Source organism: Bolinopsis microptera, chromosome 6 (assembly GCF_026151205.1).
Source record: "Bolinopsis microptera isolate Bmic1 chromosome 6, MBARI_Bmic_1.0, whole genome shotgun sequence".
Classification (NCBI taxonomy): Eukaryota; Metazoa; Ctenophora; class Tentaculata; order Lobata; family Bolinopsidae; genus Bolinopsis; species Bolinopsis microptera.
In genome coordinates this window covers 20,866,446-20,890,059 of record NC_087077.1, presented here as the reverse complement: position 1 = coordinate 20,890,059, position 23,614 = coordinate 20,866,446, and the positions used below count along the sequence as shown (strand labels likewise).

General features: G+C 45.8%; 1 protein-coding gene across 1 annotated transcript; it reads left to right on the top strand.

Moving 5' to 3' along the window:
* On the top strand, positions 1-22,667 carry LOC134817515 (nuclear pore complex protein Nup155-like). The gene is made up of 14 exons (XM_063826657.1): positions 1-148; positions 508-667; positions 900-1,192; positions 1,417-1,567; positions 1,863-1,985; positions 2,132-2,287; positions 2,474-2,638; positions 3,890-4,069; positions 4,179-4,585; positions 4,702-4,859; positions 5,044-5,185; positions 5,379-5,507; positions 8,217-8,353; positions 22,607-22,667. The coding sequence occupies exons 2-14, from the start codon at positions 514-516 to the stop codon at positions 22,665-22,667; spliced, it is 2,256 nt and encodes a 751-aa protein (XP_063682727.1). The 5' UTR covers positions 1-148; positions 508-513.
* The last annotated feature ends 947 nt before the right edge of the window (positions 22,668-23,614 follow it).

Below are 23,614 nucleotides of genomic sequence, written 5' to 3'. Positions count from 1 at the left end.
GACAGCTAGCTCTTCTGCCAACAAACCGATATCAACAGAGTCGCTAGAAAATGCAGCTAAGAACATTGACACTGCCCTTCAATCAGATCGTCTGTATTCAGAACTTGATGCGCTGCTAAGGAATGCTCGACATGCTGGTGGTACATTGGTTAGTATTGTTGCCACATTTGTAAAGATAGGTCCAGAATTGATCTCATGTGTTGAGTGCTTAATACATTAGAATCTGATGTACTACAGTTCTAACTGTTTAAAACAGAAGCTAGGATAATGTTTCAGTCTATCTTGTATTTGTTATGATCATCATTGGGCTGTTCAATTTATATACATGTGTATATGTATCACTAATCACTATAAAATGGTATGTACAATGTTAATATGCTATTTTATAGTGATTAGTGATACTCGAATATGGGCGGTGTAGACTGTGGTGACAGTTTAATTATCTTTTCTTCAGACTAATGGTTAAATTATTAGCTATTTAAGATTTAATAATAACAATTTCTTCAGACTGGTATGACAGATGGAGACTACCCGTCTCTAAGTGCACAAGGGCTAGCATCAGTTCCACTGATAGGACCAGTAAGACATGTCCCTTTACCGATGGAGCTGTCTGAGCAGTTTGCTCATGTCCAGTGCAACTGTTTCATGGGCCTTCTTCCTACCATTCGTAAGTTATGAGGATATAAGATGCTAATTTTAAATAGAATTAGTGCTCAGATCATGTATATATAATGCAGATGTTTTATAAAATAATTGAATAGTTTATTGTAAGTCTTAAATGGGAAAATGTTTTGCAGATTGTCATTGAGATAATTTAATTTTGTATTGAAATTCTCTGTGAATAAGACTGTGTGTTGTAGGCCTCTCAATTCCTTAAATTAATTATGATAATATTTCAGAGAGAGGATGGGTAACGATCGACACAGAGATTTATTTCTGGAACTATGAGACAGGTGGAGATCTAGCGTACTACGAGGGGCTAGCAGAGGTAGTGCTGAGTGTAGGACTTGTCGTGCCCAAACCCGGTGTATTCCAACCTCACATAAAGTTTCTATTGGTAGTGTGCACCGCCAGCGAGGTAGTGGTGCTGGGGGTAACGTTTGAGAGTGAGGGTGATGATCAGTATGCCCTCATGCACCTTCAGCCTAACCCTTTGTTTTCTCTTTCTTCTGATGGAGTCAACATGGTACAGGTAGGAGATGTTTCTTCAGTGTAACTATTCAGTATCAACTTTAAAGGTTAAATTAAAATAGTTGGTATTTTAGGATGAGAATGAAAATTGTTAAGCGAGGAGATGAACATTAGAATTAGAATACAATTTACACAGCAATATAATAAGATTCAAAGAGGCTTCTGCCAGCTGAATATGAGAAAAGTCTCAGACTTATCACGATTTAAATTTATTCCCATTTTAAGGTGAAAGGAACACCTGAAGGCAGAATCTTCCTAGCTGGGGCTAACGGGCATCTCTACGAATTGCAATACCAGTCTTATCTATCCTGGTTTGGAAAGAGGTGCAAACTCGTAAACCAAAGCTCCTCTTACTTCTCATTCCTAGTTCCATCAGGTTACAAATTTGTTTGTTTTGTAATTAATTACAATTTTCCTTGCCATCTTGTTTATAAACACTTGTACTGATTTTGGATGGGATATACTAAAATTAGATCATGTTTTCCAGATGAGTAAAAAGTGAACTTGAAATTATTTAAATTAAGAAAGCTAGTATAGATCATATCAACTGATTTACAGATTTCCCAAAGAGTTTGTGAAACGATCATTGTTCGATTTTACTGAAATCACCTGAATTTCCTCCAACATCCATGAGTCTCCTTGTAATCATATATCTAACTTTCACTCCACAGCCCTAAGGTTCGGTGAGAATGACCCAATAGTGCAGATAGAATACGACACCACACGTCAACTACTGTACACTAGATCTGATAACGGTTCTATCTACGTCTACGACCTAGCTGAAGATGGACAAGGTAGTACCTCAGTTGCTTACTTTAACCCATACAAAAGATGTAAGCAAGGTTTCAAGTTGAATGCCTGGGTTTCACCGCGTTTGACATTGTAGTTCTGATTATCATGAATCGTTAATAGATCTCTTACTTGATTTTTACAACTCCAGGTATCGGTAGTGTTTGTAGCATTTCACAAGACACCATCCTGTCTGAAGCAATACGAGCTGCTAACAACCCTCACGGTCTTGATAGTTCCAACTTCAAACCTCTCGTCTCTATTTGTCCTATAAAGAAATCAGAATCTGCTTCACTTGCACTGCTAGGTAATCATTTTATTAAACAATTTCCTGTTTAACTCATGTGCATGACATCATACAGTTTGAATCATACAGATTGTTTTTCTTCAGAAATTAATTATGATATTAATCAGTCCTGACTCCTGAAACTTATTTTAACAATCATTCGAGAGAGAATAATCGTGCTCGAATCACTAAAAATGGTCATCTCAGGAGTGACAAGCTCAGGAGTACGTCTCTACTTCAGTATAAACGCAGCATCTCTGGGGGGACGGTACAGCTCCCTGTCCCTGGCTCACATCAGAATGCCACCTGGCTTCGCTCCTAATGGCCCGCCCCAGCGACCACTCAATGTTCATCTTGCTAATCTAGCTAGAGGTAATCGTTAACAGTGTTAACTGTTAAACTTGATTTTTTCCAGATCCATGGCTCAAAGTGCCAAAGGCACAAAAGAGTCAAGGACAAGGGTTAGCGAACGAGGTGCGACCGTGCGTGCCTGCCCCACATCCAGAAACACGCCATCTTGACAGGCAGCCTGGGAGAACATTTTTTTTGGGAGGAAAAAACGGGAGGAAAAAGAGGAAATTTTTGAGAAGTTACTCCTAAATTTCGAAATATTTTTTTGGAATAAAGACAAATTAATTGAGGAAATTTTTGAAGAAAATTTTTCGATTGTATAAAAATCAAAGAGGAACATCCTGTCAGTTTTGGAACGCAGTGAAATATTCTGATTGGAGAATGCAGATTGCTGTTGTGAAGTTACCAAATTTACGTGAGTACTTGATTCTTTTCAATCCCAGTTTATTGCTGTCCTACAAATTTCTTGAATGCCAAATGTCGTCTAAAACACCCTATTTTGCAAAAAATTTCCTGGGGGCTGCGCCTCCCTAGCCCCCGCTAAGGGGCTTCGCTACGCTCGCCGACAGCCCCCCCCAAAGAAAAATCCTGGCTACGTCCCTGCTCGTGAATTGGCCACAGAATTTAGAAAAAAACGCATTTGGGAGGAAATATAAAACTTTCTGGATGTGGGGTGCCTGCGCGCCAATATGTCGCCCACGTTCTTAACTAGCCTGCACAAAGTTATTTTGCGAGAAATTCTGAATTAAATAATTGTTGTCGCGCGGCGCTGAACTGACCAAGTAAATTGTTAATTTCATTTCACCATGATATGTACGTATCCCATTAGGCACTAATTGATAGCATACTGTTATTATTGTTAGTATTAGTATTACTATTTTGCACAGATCCGTGTCAGGTTGCATAAAGTTTAAACAATAAACATACATACGGTTACTCGATTTTCAAATTCGGTATGGAATTAACTGGGCGGCGCTCGGCCTGTCGCTCCGCTATATTTGCATGCCTATAAACAGCTAAGACTGGGGACCCAGGTTGTACTTGTATGGGGGGGGGGGGGACTATATAAACTCTGGGGGGAGGGGACTATATAAACTCTGGGGGGACTATATAAACTCTGGGGGACTCTATAAACTAAACGGGGACTCTATGAACTCTGGGGGGGACTATATAAACTCTGGGGGGTAGGGGGACTCTATTAACTTATTAAGTTTATAGAGACTCCAGTTATTTGTGTTGCATAGTTAAGATTTTACCACGGATACTTAACAGGGAATGTGCAGATGTGTATGTCACAGAACGACAGTATAGATGTAGTATGGAGCATCTCCCCTGACACATTTGGTATTACCACCTCACTTCAAGAGACCACCATCACAACTGCCATCGAGGGGAGAGTCTGGGCTCTGGAAGAGGCTCCTGAACCTTGCTTATTTGAGGCTAAAGTAGCAGGTGTGTCTAGCGAAACTTGAGATGAAAATTTTGTATATTTAAATAAATGGGACAATCCAAGCAACCAGATCCATCTTTAACCTGCTCACAAAATACAATTTGCCGGCAGGTACGCGAACACTTCCCCCAACTATAGTGTGCCAGCACGTCAAACCTGTTCAGCGCACGATCCTCCTTACCTCCCAGGGCACCTTCATCCTAACCTCTCTCCGACCCGTAGACCAGCTCCTTCACTTGCTGGAGAGTAGCAATGGTATGGACACAGAGGCTATCGCTAACTTTTACAAGCTGCACTCAGAGAAAGAAGGATGTGCTACAGCACTGATCCTGACGTGCAATCCTGTGGGGACAGATCACCTGATCGCGTCCAGCGCTGCACGGTCCTTCTTCAAGTTTGGAGGCGAGCCAACACTGCGCAGTGGCACTTTCAGCAGCACAACTGTGGGCCAAACCAGCAACTACTCTCTACTGGGCCCTAACAATAATACCATGCTCAACACTAGTCACAATAGAGATGTAAGGAATTTTACTATTTTAACATTAAACAAGCCTGTGGTAACTTAATCGAAGTTCTAGATATTTTTATCTAGTTCTAGTTTTAAATTATTGAAATCTGTATGTTACTCCTTCAGCCGACACAGTCACTGGGTGGGGCTATAATGCCTAACGAAGTGGTGTACAGTGGTAAGCACGCCGGTATTTGTCTTTACTTTGCGAGACTACTGGCTCCCCTTTGGGACGGCAAACTGGTGGAAGAGAACCAGTCTCCTGATAAACTCCTTGTTAGCAGGTAAGGATATACAGTCTGTGTGTGTGTGTGTGTGTGTGTGTGTGTGTGTGTCTGTGTGCGTGATGGTTTAGTTGGGAATAATGTGATCTCAGGAACGGTCTATAATTTGCAGTAAGACATGGTATAAGTTACTAATCAGTTTGCGGTTTCATATGTTCGATAGTTGCACAGATAACTCGTCCAGGTTCACATGTGATGATTTAGCGTGGTTCACAGAGCAACTGTCCGGCCTCAAGACATTCCTTGACGAGTATGCTCCGCTATCCCTCTCCGAACTACCCACTGACTCACCTCATCGCGCCGGGCCCAACGGTGGCAGAGTACAGGTACCTGTCATTTACCCGGCCACCATGTGTTATTAGCCTGACTATATAAATACTGAAACTCTAAATCACGGACCGCTGTTTGAACGAAAACTGTTTTTTACCCTAGCCATTACTGGAACAGTATCGGCATTTTCTGATTAAACGCAGAACTGCAATTCTCTAAATCATACCCGACTTATCTTTGAATTTTCAGGCTGAAGCACTGGAACGAAACTCAGTGTTGCAACTGAGACTACTGGTTCAGTACAGTGTCGAAGCGTTAGAGTTGTGGAGAGAACTTTGCGAATACCAGTTTCATCTTGTTGCGGAAAGACTTCCAATGGTAAATTTCAGTTACTTTTTCTGGACTGTAATATGAATTTAGTTTCATTGACCATTTAATCGCTGCATCATCACAATTATTATGTAATGACTTAAACCATTCCTGTCTAGTCGACGGAGTTGTAGAAAGTTTTTTGCGCGCGATCTCCGCGCCATATTGTATTGTGTAAAGCACATTTGTAAGCATTTAAACGTACTGCTAAATTTTATTTATAAATTTTGTTTCGCGCAATTTATGAATTTATCACTGCACTTCTTATATCGATAGTTAAAACTTTTAGCTATATATATATATCAGGGGTTTATCAGTAAATTTTACATGCAACTTTGATACATTCACCAGTCTGGTGATAATATTTCAAATAATCATATCGGAATGAATGACTAATCTCCTTGTACAGCGATCAGACTAGTAGTCTGCTGAAGGGTACAGAGCAGTAACTACCACTTATTTTTTGTCTCATCATAAAATAATATAATAATGGGGGGGGTGTCACGTCCGTCTATGTCCGCTTGTCTCATAGAATCCAAAAAGGACAGGACATAGGCGGACATAGACGGACATAGGCGGACATAGGCGGACATAGGCGGACATAGACGGACATAGGCGGACATAGGCGGACATAGGCGGACATAGGCGGACATTAATGGACACCTAAATTGCTAAATAAAATGTTCAATTTTTGCTGTTATAGGGGGATCATGTTTTTTGTCCGTTCGGTACCCTATATTTTCAAAACGGACAAAAAATAGAGCGGACAAAAACGGAAAAAAATGGACAAAAACGGACAAAAATGGAAATAACATTTAGATGCTTCCTCCTCCTACTCTTCCTTCTCCTCCCCCTGGGTCTTCCTGATCTTCCTCAGTCCTCTTCCTCCTCCCCTCCTCAGTCCTCCTCCTACTCCTCCTCCTCGTCCTCAGTCCTCCTCATCAGTCCTCAACAGTCCTTCTCCTCCCCCCCCCCAATGGGCATTATATTTTATGAATTGTTTTACATCTTTTTATTCTGTAAAATGTGCTAAAATTAAATTTCTTGTTTCATTGAAATTTCTTGTTTCATTGAGTCCTCCTCCTCCTCCTGAGTCCTCCTCCTGGGTCCTCCTCCTGGGTTCTCCTCCTCCTCTTCATCCTCCTCCTCTTCCTCCTCAGTCCTCAGTCCTCCTCAGTCCTCCTCCTCATCCTTCTCCTCAGTCCTCCATCCTCCTCCTCAGTCCTCCCCCAGTCCCCTCCTCCTCCTCCAATTCAGTCCTCCTCCTCCTCCTTCTCAGTCCTCCTCCTCCTCTTGAGTCCTCCTCCTCCTCCTCCTCCTCCTCTTCCCTCTCAGTCATCCTCCTCAGCCATCCTCCTCAGTCCTCCTCCTCAGTCCTCCTCCTCCTGGGTCCTCCTCCTCCTCTTCATCCTCGGTCCTCAGTCCTCCTCCTCCTGGGTCCTCCTCCTCATCCTTCTCATCAGTCCTCCTCCTCCCCGGTCCTCTTCCAGTCCCCCTCCTTCTCCTCCTCCTATTCAGTCCTCCTCCTCCTCCTCCTCCTCAGTTCTCCTCAGTCCTCCTTCTCATTTCTCCTAAGTCCTCCTCCTGAGTCCTCCTCCTGAGTCCTCCTCCTGAGTCCTCCTCTTCCTTCTGAGTCCTCCTCCTGAGTCCTCCTCCTCCTCCCTCTCAGTCATCCTCCTCAGTCATCCTCCTCAGCCATCCTCCCCAGCCATCCTCCTCAGCCATCCTCCTCAGTACTCCTCAGTCCTCCTCCTTCTCAGTCATCGTCAGTCCTCCTCCTCAGTCCTCCTGGGTCCTCCTCAGTCCTCCTCAGTCCTCCTCCTCCTCCTGGGTCCTCCTCCTCCTCCTCCTCCTCCTCCTGGGTCCTCCTGGGTCTTCCTGATCCTCCCCAGTCCTCTTCCTCCTCCCCTCCTCAGTCCTCCTCCTACTCCTCCTCCTCGTCCTCAGTCCTCCTCATCAGTCCTCAACAGTTCTCCTCCTCCCCAGTCCTCCTCCTCCTCCTGGGGCCTTTTCCTGGGTCCTCCTCCTGGGTCCTCCTCCTCCTGGGTCCTCCTTCTCCTCCTCAGTCCTTCTCCTCCTCCTCCTCAGTCCTCTTCCTCCTCCTCCTCCCTCTCAGCCATCCTCCTCAGCCATCCTCCTCAGCCATCCTCCTCAGTCCTCCTCCTTCTCAGTCCTCCTCCTCAGTCCTCCTCCTCCTGAGTCATCCTCCTCAGTTCTCCTCCTCCTCCTCCTTACTCCTAGGTCCTCCTTCTGGGTCCTCCTCCTCCTGGGTCTTCCTGATCCTTCTCCTCCCTCTCAGTCATCCTCCTCAGTCATCCTCCTCAGTCATCCTCCTTAGCCATCCTCCTCAGCCATCCTTCTTAGCCATCCTCCTCAGTACTCTTCAGTACTCTTCAGTACTCTTCAGTCCTCAAAATGTTTGTCCGCTAATGTCCACCAATGTCCGCTAATGTCCACCAATGTCCATCCAAGTCCGCCAATGTCCGTCCGGGTCCGCCAATGTCCGTCCGAGTCCGCCAATGTCCGTCAGAGTCCGCCAATGTCCGTCCAAGTCCGCCAATGTCCGTCCGTGTCCGCCAATGTCCCAAAAAACACGTCCGTTGTCTCATAGAATCCAAAAAGGACAGGACATAGGCGGACATAGACGGACATGACACCCCCCCCAATAATACACAATTCTAAAACAAGGTTACAACTTTCTGACGCTCAAAATCTCAGAATATCAAAGAAGACCTCTGCAGAACGACGTTCAGAGATTTAGTTGTAAGTGGTAAGCAGATAACAGTAGCTCTTATCAACGCTCTTATGGAGAGATATTTCGGAGACTCCAACTTGACAGATGCCCTCAGTGCCAGGTTGGTCTTTAAGGGGCCGGGGGAGGGGGTCTTTAATAACTATATCCTGTATTTTATAGTTATGATGAGAGGTTCTTCGTAAATCCGACCTTCACATGTGCTCCTGTCACATTGTATTTAACTACATAGTTGCTGGATTTAGTTATTTAATTTAGTTATATTTGAAAATGGAATTGGTTCCGTATGTTTTACTATCTTCGTAACCGATTAATAATAAATAAGATCAGTAAGACGAGAGAAATACAACCAATCTAATGTAAGAGGTTATCCGAAGTCTTTTTAACCGTCCTCCTAAGTAAACTGATTGGCGGACTGAATCCTCGTCATAGGAGCCTATTATTAGCCCTCACCCTACCCCTTCGGTAGAGGGCTGGTGGTTATTGAGTGGGGTCCTAGGAGCCTATTATTAGCCCTCACCCTACCCCTTCGGTAGGGGGCTGGTGGTTATTGAGTGGGGTCCTAGGAGCCTATTATTAGCCCTCACCCTACCCCTTCGGTAGGGGGCTGGTGGTTATTGAGTGGGGTCCTAGGAGCCTATTATTAGCCCTTACCCTACCCCTTCGGTAGGGGGCTGGTGGTTATTGAGTGGTTGGGGTTCGGTCTGCTAACTGCTCGTCCTAGGAGCCTATTATTAGCCCTTACCCTACCCCTTCGGTAGGGGGCTGGTGGTTATTGAGTGGGGTCCTAGGAGCCTATTATTAGCCCTTACCCTACCCCTTCGGTAGGGGGCTGGTGGTTATTGAGTGGTTGGGAGCCTATTATTAGCCCTCACCCTACCCCTTCGGTAGGGGGCTGGTGGTTATTGAGTGGTTGGGAGCCTATTATTAGCCCTCACCCTACCCCTTCGGTAGGGGGCTGGTGGTTATTGAGTGGTTGGGAGCCTATTATTAGCCCTCACCCTACCCCTTCGGTAGGGGGCTGGTGGTTATTAGGAGCCTATTATTAGCCCTCACCCTACCCCTTCGGTAGGGGGCTGGTGGTTATTGAGTGGTTGGGAGCCTATTATTAGCCCTCACCCTACCCCTTCGGTAGGGGGCTGGTGGTTATTGAGTGGTTGGGAGCCTATTATTAGCCCTCACCCTACCCCTTCGGTAGGGGGCTGGTGGTTATTGAGTGGTTGGGAGCCTATTATTAGCCCTCACCCTACCCCTTCGGTAGGGGGCTGGTGGTTATTGAGTGGTTGGGGTTCGGTCTGCTAACTGCTCGTCCTAGGAGCCTATTATTAGCCCTTACCCTACCCCTTCGGTAGGGGGCTGGTGGTTATTGAGTGGTTGGGAGCCTATTATTAGCCCTCACCCTACCCCTTCGGTAGGGGGCTGGTGGTTATTGAGTGGGGTCCTAGGAGCCTATTATTAGCCCTTACCCTACCCCTTCGGTAGGGGGCTGGTGGTTATTGAGTGGTTGGGAGCCTATTATTAGCCCTCACCCTACCCCTTCGGTAGGGGGCTGGTGGTTATTGAGTGGTTGGGAGCCTATTATTAGCCCTCACCCTACCCCTTCGGTAGGGGGCTGGTGGTTATTGAGTGGTTGGGAGCCTATTATTAGCCCTCACCCTACCCCTTCGGTAGGGGGCTGGTGGTTATTGAGTGGTTGGGAGCCTATTATTAGCCCTCACCCTACCTCTTCGGTAGGGGGCTGGTGGTTATTGAGTGGTTGGGAGCCTATTATTAGCCCTTACCCTACCCCTTCGGTAGGGGGCTGGTGGTTATTGAGTGGTTGGGAGCCTATTATTAGCCCTCACCCTACCCCTTCGGTAGGGGGCTGGTGGTTATTGAGTGGTTGGGAGCCTATTATTAGCCCTCACCCTACCCCTTCGGTAGGGGGCTGGTGGTTATTGAGTGGTTGGGAGCCTATTATTAGCCCTCACCCTACCCCTTCGGTAGGGGGCTGGTGGTTATTGAGTGGTTGGGAGCCTATTATTAGCCCTCACCCTACCCCTTCGGTAGGGGGCTGGTGGTTATTGAGTGGTTGGGAGCCTATTATTAGCCCTCACCCTACCCCTTCGGTAGGGGGCTGGTGGTTATTGAGTGGTTGGGAGCCTATTATTAGCCCTCACCCTACCCCTTCGGTAGGGGTCTGGTGGTTATTGAGTGGTTGGGAGCCTATTATTAGCCCTCACCCTACCCCTTCGGTAGGGGGCTGGTGGTTATTGAGTGGTTGGGAGCCTATTATTAGCCCTCACCCTACCCCTTCGGTAGGGGTCTGGTGGTTATTGAGTGGTTGGGAGCCTATTATTAGCCCTCACCCTACCCCTTCGGTAGGGGGCTGGTGGTTATTGAGTGGAGCCTATTATTAGCCCTCACCCTACCCCTTCGGTAGGGGGCTGGTGGTTATTGAGTGGAGCCTATTATTAGCCCTCACCCTACCCCTTCGGTAGGGGGCTGGTGGTTATTGAGTGGTTGGGAGCCTATTATTAGCCCTCACCCTACCCCTTCGGTAGGGGGCTGGTGGTTATTAGGAGCCTATTATTAGCCCTTACCCTACCCCTTCGGTAGGGGGCTGGTGGTTATTGAGTGGTTGGGAGCCTATTATTAGCCCTCACCCTACCCCTTCGGTAGGGGGCTGGTGGTTATTGAGTGGTTGGGAGCCTATTATTAGCCCTCACCCTACCCCTTCGGTAGGGGGCTGGTGGTTATTGAGTGGTTGGGAGCCTATTATTAGCCCTCACCCTACCCCTTCGGTAGGGGTCTGGTGGTTATTGAGTGGTTGGGAGCCTATTATTAGCCCTCACCCTACCCCTTCGGTAGGGGGCTGGTGGTTATTGAGTGGTTGGGAGCCTATTATTAGCCCTCACCCTACCCCTTCGGTAGGGGGCTGGTGGTTATTGAGTAGTAGTAGTAAACCCGCGATGGGGTGGCATGTGCCTCAATAAAAATATTACAATCATTTATTATTATATCAATGTATCATTAAATATTTCAAAAATATCAATAACGTATGGTTGATCCTTCACACTTGGTAAAATATATAAAAATAAAGTTAATCTACACTAAAGAATGAATAATCTATATTATATAAATCAAAAATATTAACTCCCCATCTTCATGTAGTCATTTATCAAAGCGGTAGAAATCCAAGTAATTTTAGTACGCGGTGCGCAAGGAATTTCGTTTTTTTTTAAATGTGTAGGCAAGATAAGCCTAAGTGTGGCAGTGAAAATTGAAAAATAAGTTGCAGAATAAATTGCAGTGACTGACTGTCAAATGCATTATCGCAGTTCATTTATTTGACTGCACTAACGTTTAGGATTCTTACAGCTGTTATATTTTGCTAATATTTTGTTTAAAAGTTGTAAAGGACAAAGTTCTTTTCCGTCCACGAAAGGTTTTCTAGGTCAAGTTTTTGTTTGTCCAGTAAGTAACGTACAATGTTGTCCTTGTATGCATTAATAAACTTATCTTGTAACTTAGGTACGTTGAAGGGAAGGATTTTGTTTATTTCGTTTATCGTGTTGTTATATAATCGTGGTCCTACGTTAGAGATGCTATAATCGGTGATCCGTAATCTGTTGAACTTAATTTCAAAATACTTTGGATTTCTCCTTTCCGTTTGTCTAAGCGGTGATTTTTCAAATATACTACAGATACTCGATGGTGCTACTCCCATATAAACCTTGTGCATCAAAGTTAGACAGCTTTTAGCAATGAGATTAGGAAGAGCCAAAATTCCTATTTTGTTGAAGATGGATTTTGTGTGAGATGGTAGTTTACGTTTTTCTTTGTCGTAAAAATAGTTATGATATTCTGAATCAGTGGCGCGAATAGCTTTCTTTTGAGCAGAGAATAAAGACTGAATGGAATTTAAAGATTTAGTACCCCAAACAGTAGCGCAGTAATACAGGTGAGATTGAATTAAACTATTGTATAGCATTTTTTGAGCTTTATTCGGAATGGAACTTTTAAGTTTCATCATTACGCCTGCATTTCTGGATATTTTAGTCTTTAACTGTTTAATGTGCTGGCTCCAGCTAAGTTTTGAGTCAATAATGACACCTAAAAATCGTTCATGTTCACTTTTCACTAGTCGCTGTCCTTCTATACTAATATTTATATCCTCTGGTAATCTGTTAGTGAATATCATGTATTTAGTTTTTCCTACATTAAGTTTAAGACCGTTGTTTTTAACCCATGTCTGTACAGTATTTAATACTCTGTTTGCACGCATGTTCAGTTCAGTGTACGTGTCGGCAGAAACGATGATGTTTGCATCATCAGCGAAGAAAATATAATGGGCTATATCGCTTACATTTGCAAGGTCGTTTATGTAAATAATGAACAATATAGGACCAAGAATGGACCCTTGAGGAACTCCATGTTCCAATCCCATTTTTTCTGAACTGCAACCGTTGACGTGAACATACTGTTTCCGGTTAGTTAGATAAGACTCAAACCAGGATAAGCTAAGGCCTCTTACACCATAGTGCTCCAGCTTATGTAGCAGTATCTCACTGTCTACTAGGTCAAACGCCTTGGAGAAGTCAAGAAGCAGTAATGCTGACACTTGCTTCCTTTCTAGAGCTTTATGTATGTTAAACTGAGCTTCAAGCAACGCATGTTCACAACTGTGACCCGATCTAAAACCAAATTGCGATGCATATAGAATATTACGTGATTTTAGGTGCTTTACTAAACGTGCATGCATTATTTTTTCGAATATCTTTGAGAAGCAGGACAAAAGTGAGATTGGTCTGTAGTTTGTAATTTCGCTGCGCGATCCTCCTTTATGGAGTGGGATAACCTTAGCAAGTTTGAGCTTTTCGGGGAATACTCCTTCGTGAAGGGAGTGTGAGATCAGGTGATTAACTACTGGAGACAGCACATTGCAAACCTTTTTAAGAGGCTGTATATTCATATCTGAAGTCGATTTGTTCTTAAGATCATGTATGATTTCAGCAATTTCGGAGGGCGAGGAGTCCTCCAGCTCCATATCAAAATCACATCGACTAGATTGGGGAAGAGAATGTCCTACTGGGAGCCTATTATTAGCCCTCACCCTACCCCTTCGGTAGGGGGCTGGTGGTTATTGAGTGGTTGGGAGCCTATTATTAGCCCTCACCCTACCCCTTCGGTAGGGGGCTGGTGGTTATTGAGTGGTTGGGAGCCTATTATTGGCCCTCACCCTACCTCTTCGGTAGGGGGCTGGTGGTTATTGAGTGGTTGGGAGCCTATTATTAGCCCTCACCCTACCCCTTCGGTAGGGGTCTGGTGGTTATTGAGTGGTTGGGAGCCTATTATTAGCCCTCACCCTACCCCTTCGGTAGGGGGCTGGTGGTTATTGAGTGGTTGGGAGCCTATTATTAGCCCTCACCCTACCCCTTCGGTAGGGGTCTGGTGGTTATTGAGTGGTTGGGAGCCTATTATTAGCCCTCACCCTACCTCTTCGGTAGGGGGCTGGTGGTTATTGAGTGGTTGGGAGCCTATTATTAGCCCTCACCCTACCTCTTCGGTAGGGGGCTGGTGGTTATTGAGTGGTTGGGAGCCTATTATTAGCCCTCACCCTACCCCTTCGGTAGGGGTCTGGTGGTTATTGAGTGGTTGGGAGCCTATTATTAGCCCTCACCCTACCCCTTCGGTAGGGGGCTGGTGGTTATTGAGTGGAGCCTATTATTAGCCCTCACCCTACCCCTTCGGTAGGGGTCTGGTGGTTATTGAGTGGTTGGGAGCCTATTATTAGCCCTTACCCTACCTCTTCGGTAGGGGGCTGGTGGTTATTGAGTGGTTGGGAGCCTATTATTAGCCCTCACCCTACCCCTTCGGTAGGGGTCTGGTGGTTATTGAGTGGTTGGGAGCCTATTATTAGCCCTTACCCTACCTCTTCGGTAGGGGGCTGGTGGTTATTGAGTGGTTGGGAGCCTATTATTAGCCCTCACCCTACCCCTTCGGTAGGGGGCTGGTGGTTATTGAGTGGTTGGGAGCCTATTATTAGCCCTCACCCTACCCCTTCGGTAGGGGGCTGGTGGTTATTGAGTGGTTGGGAGCCTATTATTAGCCCTCACCCTACCCCTTCGGTAGGGGGCTGGTGGTTATTGAGTGGTTGGGAGCCTATTATTAGCCCTCACCCTACCCCTTCGGTAGGGGGCTGGTGGTTATTGAGTGGTTGGGAGCCTATTATTAGCCCTCACCCTACCCCTTCGGTAGGGGGCTGGTGGTTATTGAGTGGTTGGGAGCCTATTATTAGCCCTCACCCTACCCCTTCGGTAGGGGGCTGGTGGTTATTGAGTGGTTGGGAGCCTATTATTAGCCCTCACCCTACCCCTTCGGTAGGGGGCTGGTGGTTATTGAGTGGGGTCCTAGGAGCCTATTATTAGCCCTCACCCTACCCCTTCGGTAGGGGGCTGGTGGTTATTGAGTGGTTGGGAGCCTATTATTAGCCCTTACCCTACCCCTTCGGTAGGGGGCTGGTGGTTATTGAGTGGTTGGGAGCCTATTATTAGCCCTCACCCTACCCCTTCGGTAGGGGTCTGGTGGTTATTGAGTGGTTGGGAGCCTATTATTAGCCCTCACCCTACCCCTTCGGTAGGGGGCTGGTGGTTATTGAGTGGTTGGGAGCCTATTATTAGCCCTCACCCTACCCCTTCGGTAGGGGGCTGGTGGTTATTGAGTGGTTGGGAGCCTATTATTAGCCCTCACCCTACCCCTTCGGTAGGGGGCTGGTGGTTATTGAGTGGTTGGGAGCCTATTATTAGCCCTCACCCTACCCCTTCGGTAGGGGGCTGGTGGTTATTGAGTGGTTGGGAGCCTATTATTAGCCCTCACCCTACCCCTTCGGTAGGGGGCTGGTGGTTATTGAGTGGTTGGGAGCCTATTATTAGCCCTCACCCTACCCCTTCGGTAGGGGGCTGGTGGTTATTGAGTGGTTGGGAGCCTATTATTAGCCCTCACCCTACCCCTTCGGTAGGGGGCTGGTGGTTATTGAGTGGTTGGGAGCCTATTATTAGCCCTCACCCTACCCCTTCGGTAGGGGGCTGGTGGTTATTAGGAGCCTATTATTAGCCCTCACCCTACCCCTTCGGTAGGGGGCTGGTGGTTATTGAGTGGTTGGGAGCCTATTATTAGCCCTCACCCTACCCCTTCGGTAGGGGGCTGGTGGTTATTGAGTGGTTGGGAGCCTATTATTAGCCCTCACCCTACCCCTTCGGTAGGGGGCTGGTGGTTATTGAGTGGTTGGGAGCCTATTATTAGCCCTCACCCTACCCCTTCGGTAGGGGGCTGGTGGTTATTGAGTGGTTGGGAGCCTATTATTAGCCCTCACCCTACCCCTTCGGTAGGGGGCTGGTGGTTATTGAGTGGTTGGGAGCCTATTATTAGCCCTCACCCTACCCCTTCGGTAGGGGGCTGGTGGTTATTGAGTGGTTGGGAGCCTATTATTAGCCCTCACCCTACCCCTTCGGTAGGGGGCTGGTGGTTATTGAGTGGTTGGGAGCCTATTATTAGCCCTCACCCTACCCCTTCGGTAGGGGGCTGGTGGTTATTGAGTGGTTGGGAGCCTATTATTAGCCCTCACCCTACCCCTTCGGTAGGGGGCTGGTGGTTATTGAGTGGTTGGGAGCCTATTATTAGCCCTCACCCTACCCCTTCGGTAGGGGGCTGGTGGTTATTGAGTGGTTGGGGTTCGGTCTGCTAACTGCTCGTCCTAGGAGCCTATTATTAGCCCTTACCCTACCCCTTCGGTAGGGGGCTGGTGGTTATTGAGTGGTTGGGAGCCTATTATTAGCCCTCACCCTACCCCTTCGGTAGGGGGCTGGTGGTTATTGAGTGGGGTCCTAGGAGCCTATTATTAGCCCTTACCCTACCCCTTCGGTAGGGGGCTGGTGGTTATTGAGTGGTTGGGAGCCTATTATTAGCCCTCACCCTACCCCTTCGGTAGGGGGCTGGTGGTTATTGAGTGGTTGGGAGCCTATTATTAGCCCTCACCCTACCCCTTCGGTAGGGGGCTGGTGGTTATTGAGTGGTTGGGAGCCTATTATTAGCCCTCACCCTACCCCTTCGGTAGGGGGCTGGTGGTTATTGAGTGGTTGGGAGCCTATTATTAGCCCTCACCCTACCTCTTCGGTAGGGGGCTGGTGGTTATTGAGTGGTTGGGAGCCTATTATTAGCCCTTACCCTACCCCTTCGGTAGGGGGCTGGTGGTTATTGAGTGGTTGGGAGCCTATTATTAGCCCTCACCCTACCCCTTCGGTAGGGGGCTGGTGGTTATTGAGTGGTTGGGAGCCTATTATTAGCCCTCACCCTACCCCTTCGGTAGGGGGCTGGTGGTTATTGAGTGGTTGGGAGCCTATTATTAGCCCTCACCCTACCCCTTCGGTAGGGGGCTGGTGGTTATTGAGTGGTTGGGAGCCTATTATTAGCCCTCACCCTACCCCTTCGGTAGGGGGCTGGTGGTTATTGAGTGGTTGGGAGCCTATTATTAGCCCTCACCCTACCCCTTCGGTAGGGGGCTGGTGGTTATTGAGTGGTTGGGAGCCTATTATTAGCCCTCACCCTACCCCTTCGGTAGGGGTCTGGTGGTTATTGAGTGGTTGGGAGCCTATTATTAGCCCTCACCCTACCCCTTCGGTAGGGGGCTGGTGGTTATTGAGTGGTTGGGAGCCTATTATTAGCCCTCACCCTACCCCTTCGGTAGGGGGCTGGTGGTTATTGAGTGGTTGGGAGCCTATTATTAGCCCTCACCCTACCCCTTCGGTAGGGGGCTGGTGGTTATTGAGTGGAGCCTATTATTAGCCCTCACCCTACCCCTTCGGTAGGGGGCTGGTGGTTATTGAGTGGAGCCTATTATTAGCCCTCACCCTACCCCTTCGGTAGGGGGCTGGTGGTTATTGAGTGGTTGGGAGCCTATTATTAGCCCTCACCCTACCCCTTCGGTAGGGGGCTGGTGGTTATTAGGAGCCTATTATTAGCCCTTACCCTACCCCTTCGGTAGGGGGCTGGTGGTTATTGAGTGGTTGGGAGCCTATTATTAGCCCTCACCCTACCCCTTCGGTAGGGGGCTGGTGGTTATTGAGTGGTTGGGAGCCTATTATTAGCCCTCACCCTACCCCTTCGGTAGGGGGCTGGTGGTTATTGAGTGGTTGGGAGCCTATTATTAGCCCTCACCCTACCCCTTCGGTAGGGGTCTGGTGGTTATTGAGTGGTTGGGAGCCTATTATTAGCCCTCACCCTACCCCTTCGGTAGGGGGCTGGTGGTTATTGAGTGGTTGGGAGCCTATTATTAGCCCTCACCCTACCCCTTCGGTAGGGGGCTGGTGGTTATTGAGTAGTAGTAGTAAACCCGCGATGGGGTGGCATGTGCCTCAATAAAAATATTACAATCATTTATTATTATATCAATGTATCATTAAATATTTCAAAAATATCAATAACGTATGGTTGATCCTTCACACTTGGTAAAATATATAAAAATAAAGTTAATCTACACTAAAGAATGAATAATCTATATTATATAAATCAAAAATATTAACTCCCCATCTTCATGTAGTCATTTATCAAAGCGGTAGAAATCCAAGTAATTTTAGTACGCGGTGCGCAAGGAATTTCGTTTTTTTTTAAATGTGTAGGCAAGATAAGCCTAAGTGTGGCAGTGAAAATTGAAAAATAAGTTGCAGAATAAATTGCAGTGACTGACTGTCAAATGCATTATCGCAGTTCATTTATTTGACTGCACTAACGTTTAGGATTCTTACAGCTGTTATATTTTGCTAATATTTTGTTTAAAAGTTGTAAAGGACAAAGTTCTTTTCCGTCCACGAAAGGTTTTCTAGGTCAAGTTTTTGTTTGTCCAGTAAGTAACGTACAATGTTGTCCTTGTATGCATTAATAAACTTATCTTGTAACTTAGGTACGTTGAAGGGAAGGATTTTGTTTATTTCGTTTATCGTGTTGTTATATAATCGTGGTCCTACGTTAGAGATGCTATAATCGGTGATCCGTAATCTGTTGAACTTAATTTCAAAATACTTTGGATTTCTCCTTTCCGTTTGTCTAAGCGGTGATTTTTCAAATATACTACAGATACTCGATGGTGCTACTCCCATATAAACCTTGTGCATCAAAGTTAGACAGCTTTTAGCAATGAGATTAGGAAGAGCCAAAATTCCTATTTTGTTGAAGATGGATTTTGTGTGAGATGGTAGTTTACGTTTTTCTTTGTCGTAAAAATAGTTATGATATTCTGAATCAGTGGCGCGAATAGCTTTCTTTTGAGCAGAGAATAAAGACTGAATGGAATTTAAAGATTTAGTACCCCAAACAGTAGCGCAGTAATACAGGTGAGATTGAATTAAACTATTGTATAGCATTTTTTGAGCTTTATTCGGAATGGAACTTTTAAGTTTCATCATTACGCCTGCATTTCTGGATATTTTAGTCTTTAACTGTTTAATGTGCTGGCTCCAGCTAAGTTTTGAGTCAATAATGACACCTAAAAATCGTTCATGTTCACTTTTCACTAGTCGCTGTCCTTCTATACTAATATTTATATCCTCTGGTAATCTGTTAGTGAATATCATGTATTTAGTTTTTCCTACATTAAGTTTAAGACCGTTGTTTTTAACCCATGTCTGTACAGTATTTAATACTCTGTTTGCACGCATGTTCAGTTCAGTGTACGTGTCGGCAGAAACGATGATGTTTGCATCATCAGCGAAGAAAATATAATGGGCTATATCGCTTACATTTGCAAGGTCGTTTATGTAAATAATGAACAATATAGGACCAAGAATGGACCCTTGAGGAACTCCATGTTCCAATCCCATTTTTTCTGAACTGCAACCGTTGACGTGAACATACTGTTTCCGGTTAGTTAGATAAGACTCAAACCAGGATAAGCTAAGGCCTCTTACACCATAGTGCTCCAGCTTATGTAGCAGTATCTCACTGTCTACTAGGTCAAACGCCTTGGAGAAGTCAAGAAGCAGTAATGCTGACACTTGCTTCCTTTCTAGAGCTTTATGTATGTTAAACTGAGCTTCAAGCAACGCATGTTCACAACTGTGACCCGATCTAAAACCAAATTGCGATGCATATAGAATATTACGTGATTTTAGGTGCTTTACTAAACGTGCATGCATTATTTTTTCGAATATCTTTGAGAAGCAGGACAAAAGTGAGATTGGTCTGTAGTTTGTAATTTCGCTGCGCGATCCTCCTTTATGGAGTGGGATAACCTTAGCAAGTTTGAGCTTTTCGGGGAATACTCCTTCGTGAAGGGAGTGTGAGATCAGGTGATTAACTACTGGAGACAGCACATTGCAAACCTTTTTAAGAGGCTGTATATTCATATCTGAAGTCGATTTGTTCTTAAGATCATGTATGATTTCAGCAATTTCGGAGGGCGAGGAGTCCTCCAGCTCCATATCAAAATCACATCGACTAGATTGGGGAAGAGAATGTCCTACTGGGAGCCTATTATTAGCCCTCACCCTACCCCTTCGGTAGGGGGCTGGTGGTTATTGAGTGGTTGGGAGCCTATTATTAGCCCTCACCCTACCCCTTCGGTAGGGGGCTGGTGGTTATTGAGTGGTTGGGAGCCTATTATTGGCCCTCACCCTACCTCTTCGGTAGGGGGCTGGTGGTTATTGAGTGGTTGGGAGCCTATTATTAGCCCTCACCCTACCCCTTCGGTAGGGGTCTGGTGGTTATTGAGTGGTTGGGAGCCTATTATTAGCCCTCACCCTACCCCTTCGGTAGGGGGCTGGTGGTTATTGAGTGGTTGGGAGCCTATTATTAGCCCTCACCCTACCCCTTCGGTAGGGGGTCTGGTGGTTATTGAGTGGTTGGGAGCCTATTATTAGCCCTCACCCTACCTCTTCGGTAGGGGGCTGGTGGTTATTGAGTGGTTGGGAGCCTATTATTAGCCCTCACCCTACCTCTTCGGTAGGGGGCTGGTGGTTATTGAGTGGTTGGGAGCCTATTATTAGCCCTCACCCTACCCCTTCGGTAGGGGTCTGGTGGTTATTGAGTGGTTGGGAGCCTATTATTAGCCCTCACCCTACCCCTTCGGTAGGGGGCTGGTGGTTATTGAGTGGAGCCTATTATTAGCCCTCACCCTACCCCTTCGGTAGGGGTCTGGTGGTTATTGAGTGGTTGGGAGCCTATTATTAGCCCTTACCCTACCTCTTCGGTAGGGGGCTGGTGGTTATTGAGTGGTTGGGAGCCTATTATTAGCCCTCACCCTACCCCTTCGGTAGGGGTCTGGTGGTTATTGAGTGGTTGGGAGCCTATTATTAGCCCTTACCCTACCTCTTCGGTAGGGGGCTGGTGGTTATTGAGTGGTTGGGAGCCTATTATTAGCCCTCACCCTACCCCTTCGGTAGGGGGCTGGTGGTTATTGAGTGGTTGGGAGCCTATTATTAGCCCTCACCCTACCCCTTCGGTAGGGGGCTGGTGGTTATTGAGTGGTTGGGAGCCTATATTAGCCCTCACCCTACCCCTTCGGTAGGGGCTGGTGGTTATTGAGTGGTTGGGAGCCTATTATTAGCCCTCACCCTACCCCTTCGGTAGGGGGCTGGTGGTTATTGAGTGGTTGGGAGCCTATTATTAGCCCTCACCCTACCCTTCGGTAGGGGGGCTGGTGGTTATTGAGTGGTTGGGAGCCTATTATTAGCCTCACCCTACCCCTTCGGTAGGGGGCTGGGGGGGGTTTTTGGTGGTTGGGGCCCAATTACCCTCACCCAACCCCTTCGTAGGGGGAAAAGGGGGCAAATTTTATATACATGTTCATGAACCCAATTTGTGTTGCACGATGTATAACCAAAAGTACGGGACTTTTGTCAAATTCATGCGTACTCCATTTTACCGATTTATAAAAATTTCCATGAAACGAACTTAAATCCCGATTTTAAAATTGCACGTGGAATAACACCATTACACATGGTCATACGCAATGACCTTTAACAGACCCACAATGCACAATTTTAGCAAGGATCAATATTTGAATCGCTTGGATGATGATTAATCACTCTACACTCGACTGTCACCGTGACTTTTTTAACCCGTTCTCTAGTGGTTCTGACGACTTTTCGAAACTCCTAACCCTCTAATCTGATCCAACACTAACCCTAAACCAATCGTTAAACAAAAACATTTGCTGAAACTCATAACCTAACGAGAAATTAGGCTAACTGCACTTATACGGTCTTATCACGTGATCGATACAGTTTTTTTCGCCAATATCTCTTCAGGAGAGCATTTTAACCTTATGTTATGGGGGTCGATTCGGAATCAGGCGTCCGACATATACTTCGATTGAAGTTGGTTACAACCATCGGAGGCCCTTTTAGAATAATCTCGAAGATCGACTGTGTAGAGTGATTTAGCACGCTCGAATCAGGATCACATCTTAGGGGACATTGAGCGATCAAATTGAATACCTAGTTAAACGATATATGACACCTAACTTAGCACTGCAAATATAAAACATTGATATCTAAAAAAGATGTCTAGAATATATTTTGTGACTCGCACCCCAGTGAAAATATCGTTTTTTTTTGAAGTTTTTTGACATCCGTTGTTGTACATATTTTAGGCATTTATCGGAGATAAATACAGTACAGGCTGTACATTACACACATTTCACAAGCATGCAAGCTCAACCGTGTCCAAATGAGCGGGAAACAGTGAAACAAGGTCTGGTGACGTCTGTAGTCACGTGACCTCAGGGTCATTAATCCCACGTGACCTCAGACCATCAATGGGGTTCTGGCTGGTCAGCCCCTGTACCGATCTTGAGGTGTACGTAAACGACACTTCGTTAACCCTATCAAGTTTCGGGAAGGCTGCAAATTTTCACATGCCAATCCCTTAATTCTTAAAGAGGTGTTCGGGATGACGATAATAGAGGCCGCGAATTATGAGGGACTACCAGATCCTGGATGTGGAACCTCTAAGCGAGCCATGATATCCCCGACGGGCCCTATTTATCATTCGTTTTGTTACATTGGGTTGTAATATACAATATGAATACGTACTTTTTCAAGCTAGAAAGTTTACAATATACGGCGAGAATGTAAAATGAAAGCTAACAAACTCTTTAGTTATTCCTCTCCGATCCTTTGCGTCCTGCATGGTTTCCCTGGTCGCCGATACCTGTGCGCGGCGCTCTTTTCAAGCTCCCTGAATATGCAAGTGAGAAGAAGCGAGCGAATATAGGACTAGCGAAGCTAGTTCTGTGTTAGTGTTACAGAGTCAAAACTTTTGTTTTTAAAACATGGAACAAGGTCAGCTAATAAGTTAAATACGTTTAACAACTTATGGGCAGAGTAAGAGCCAAGTTTTCCAACATGGATGTTACTGGTTTCCCTTATCAGAATCTCACATAGTCTTAGTACAGTTAAGTCTGTTTATTGTTGCCTGTCCTAACCAGCCTGAGCTTTTTGTTATTCCACTTGCCAGCCGAACACCATTCTTTGTCGCCAACTTTTATATAAGTTCTGTATTATTTGCTGACCGATTCAAATCAAACAACTTTAGGGCCCGTTGCAGATAGAAAAGGGGCATAGTCGGCCATTACGGATTCTGTGCCATATTACGGCATTACTGTGCCATTTTACGGCAATTACTGTGCCGTTACTGTTGCCATTACGGCATTACTGTGCCGTTTCCTGTGCCCTAGTACGGCATTTACTGTGCCTTACGACCAAGAATGTGCCATAATACGGCTCACTGTGCCATTCCGGCCATTTCTGTGCATATTACGGCATTACTGTGCCGTTACTGTGCCATATTACGGCATTATGTGCCATACGGCATTACTGTGGCGTGCTCAGTCTGTCATCTATCTCCACACTGAGCCTTCGTCTCCAGGTATAGTAATTAAGTAGGCCAATGAAATGATTTGATTCTTAAGGGTAACTATTATTATCATTGCTTTTTGAGGAACTGCCAGTTTAAGTGGGTGGACTGATGACAATTGTATAATGATAAAGGGGAAATAAACATCGTCAAAATTTCTGGAAACTACTTTAATTTAAATTTTACAAATAAAAGCAGCATTCATAAACATTAAACCGGCAGTTAGTTAACATAAATATAACAACAGCTAATACACAAAATAAATCTGATTAAAACATGCAAACTACTATACTACTACTACTAGATATTAGCTAAGATCGTACATCTGTCATTTATGCTATAAATATTGAAGAAATAAAAAAAAAAGGACGTAAGCGAACGGTCTATCCATCGTAAAGGACAAAAATCAAAATGCATACCCTTCTATTTACTGGGCACCTCCCGTCACTCACACCAAAAACTGTGGTAAAGTATT

What these genes read in the sequence shown, in the direction of transcription:
- LOC134817515 (XM_063826657.1), top strand. Translation starts at nt 514, where the DNA reads ATGACAGATGGAGACTACCCGTCTCTAAGTGCACAAGGGCTAGCATCA. An exon ending in CTCATTCCTAGTTCCATCAG is followed by an intron (nt 1,568 to 1,862) that starts GTTACAAATTTG and finishes TTCACTCCACAG; the next exon opens with CCCTAAGGTTCGGTGAGAAT. An exon ending in CCAACGGTGGCAGAGTACAG is followed by an intron (nt 5,186 to 5,378) that starts GTACCTGTCATT and finishes TTGAATTTTCAG; the next exon opens with GCTGAAGCACTGGAACGAAA.